Source organism: Seriola lalandi, unplaced genomic scaffold (assembly GCF_002814215.2).
Source record: "Seriola lalandi dorsalis isolate HSWRI2012SDOR001 ecotype SW California unplaced genomic scaffold, Sedor1 jcf7180002054607, whole genome shotgun sequence".
Taxonomy (NCBI): Eukaryota; Metazoa; Chordata; class Actinopteri; order Carangiformes; family Carangidae; genus Seriola; species Seriola lalandi.
This window is the reverse complement of record NW_019525160.1, coordinates 38,566-40,717: the sequence shown is the minus strand read 5'-3', so window position 1 is coordinate 40,717 and position 2,152 is coordinate 38,566. Positions and strand designations below refer to the sequence as shown.

At 39.9% G+C, this 2,152-nt stretch overlaps 1 protein-coding gene across 1 annotated transcript in view; it reads right to left on the bottom strand.

The window, feature by feature from the left end:
* Positions 1–4: 4 nt before the first annotated feature.
* Positions 5–2,152, bottom strand: part of ints8 (integrator complex subunit 8) — a gene marked incomplete at its 3' end in the record, with an annotated part of 12,830 nt that continues 10,682 nt past the window's right edge. Inside the window, exons 17-22 of the mRNA XM_023419695.2 lie at positions 1,712–1,889; positions 1,301–1,351; positions 760–833; positions 610–674; positions 474–517; positions 5–31 (exon numbers count right to left, since the gene is read on the bottom strand). Coding sequence (XP_023275463.1) covers positions 5–31; positions 474–517; positions 610–674; positions 760–833; positions 1,301–1,351; positions 1,712–1,889 — 439 coding nt within the window. The remainder of the gene's footprint in view (positions 32–473; positions 518–609; positions 675–759; positions 834–1,300; positions 1,352–1,711; positions 1,890–2,152) is intronic.

Here is a 2,152-nt window from a genome sequence, read left to right as displayed (position 1 = left end):
TGTTCAGCTCCGTCTGTCCGATCGCTTTTATCTGAGGAGGAAGTGAAGAGGCAGGAAACAGTTCAACAAACCTGTCTGCACCAGTGGTCGGCAACTGGCCTGCCAGCAAGAACATCTGGCCTGCCAGCAAGAACATCTGGCCTGCTGGATTAGTTAGATAAGATTTTTCAAAATAAATGAAAGAGATCGCCATCTGAGCAGCAAGTTAGCTGCAGAATCACTTCCTCTTTAGCAATTTTGCCTAAAAAATAAAAGCGCAAGAAAGTCTTGTTTTTTTTGCAGCAATTCTTTATATCAAGCTATTGTGATGTTTTATTCTGAAAGGAGTGTTGCATTGCTGCGTTTCTGAGCTCACCAACAGCTGATATTATTGGTTGTTAATCAAAGGTCAGCGACAAGCTACTGTAAAAATAAACAACAGATTTTTACTTTTATTTTGAAAAAAAAACATCAGAAACACGATAACGACTTACAGCTATTTGTCTCTTCTCAGTCTCGCCCCGTTTGTGGTGAATATCTGAACTTGCATTAAGGAGAAGAAGAAGAATCAGAGTGAACTGGAGGTAATATAAAGTGTATTAAAGTGGAGACGACTGACAGGAAGGATACGTGTGAGGTACTCCAGGATGGTGACGTCCCAGATGTAGTCGTAGAACGAGTCCATGGCGTCGTGACTGTGGTGACGGAAGGAAACGTTACAGATGTTTCAGAGCAGCTGTTGGTGGTTAACCATGTGACGCGTATCGTGCCGCGACTCACCTGTTCTGTTCCTGAAGAGCTTTGAACGCCGTCATGTAGTCGACCTCTCTCAGAAACTGGCAGAGCACGGCGACCTGAGGGCGACAGGTAACGAGGGAAAACCAGTTTCGTCAAATACTTTCTTTTTTTATTGAGTTTAAACAAACAAAACGACAAACAACACCCGAACAGCACACACAACAAGAGAAAAAATGTATTAATTTATTAAAAATAAAATAATTAAAGTAAGTAAATAAAAATAAATAAAAATAAAATTAATTAATTAATAAAAAATAACAAAATAAAATAAAATAATAAATATTGACAATACCTGAGACTGAATAATGCTGACAAAGCAAAAATAATTAATTTAAGAGAAAAAAAATTTACATCAAATGAGGTTAAACAAAACACCGTCTCCGGTCTGCTCCAGGCATCTTTCATGTACCACTGGGTCACACTCATACTTTCTATATGAGACTCCGAGGCTGGAAAAGTCTTGACACCATGTTTCTATCGGGACATTAAAACAAGCAGGTGCTGAGAGTGTTTCACCTCCTACCTGTGTGTGACAGTTCATCATGGAGCAGCACTTGATCATCCTCTTCAGAACCTGCAGAACAGACAACGTGATTCATTTCAAAGGACAGTTCACATATATTTATATTTATTCTAATTATTACTAAAGGAGGCAGAGGAATAACTGAACATGAGACACAGAGAGAGGGAGAGAGGAGGCAGCGCTAACGAGGCTTCGTACTAACGACTAGTGAGTGAGACGTAAAGTCCGGCCTCTGATAAAAGTCTGTGACGTTCAGGATCTGAAGTAAATAAAGACTAAACCATCGTGGATCCAGACGGAGGCTGTTGATCTTTTTACATCATTGTAATTTATTCAAAGAAGAACAGAAAATAATTTAAGTTTCTCTGGATTTGATTAAAAAGAAAAACTTTTTTTTAATTTTAATTCCACCTGGTCGGTGTAGACGTCGGGCGGCACAGGTTTGGTGAAGAAGTCGGAGCTCACGGCTCCAGCCTGCAGGTAGAGGTTCAGGGCAGCAGAGTACTGATTGGTCACTATGGAGAGAAGAAGAAGAGGAGGAGGAAACATCTGGATGAGTGTGGAGTGTTCAAATGTCTCCTGAACTGTTGTTTATCAGCCAGATGTTCAGTGTTTGTTCCTGCAGCTTCTCACTGAGTGTCTGTGGTTGGTGGAGTTTCACCCTCATGAGTCATTGGCCTGATTTCACTGATTAATGATCATGTTCACTTCCTGCTGATGTTCACCAGGATTTAATGCTGCTGCTTCACAATAAAAGCCTTCCTTTCTTCAGTTTTCATTTTACTGTGAAAGATTACCGAGCAATTCAACAACTAGAAGTGTAACAAGAAAATAAAGATAGAATATTTGTCT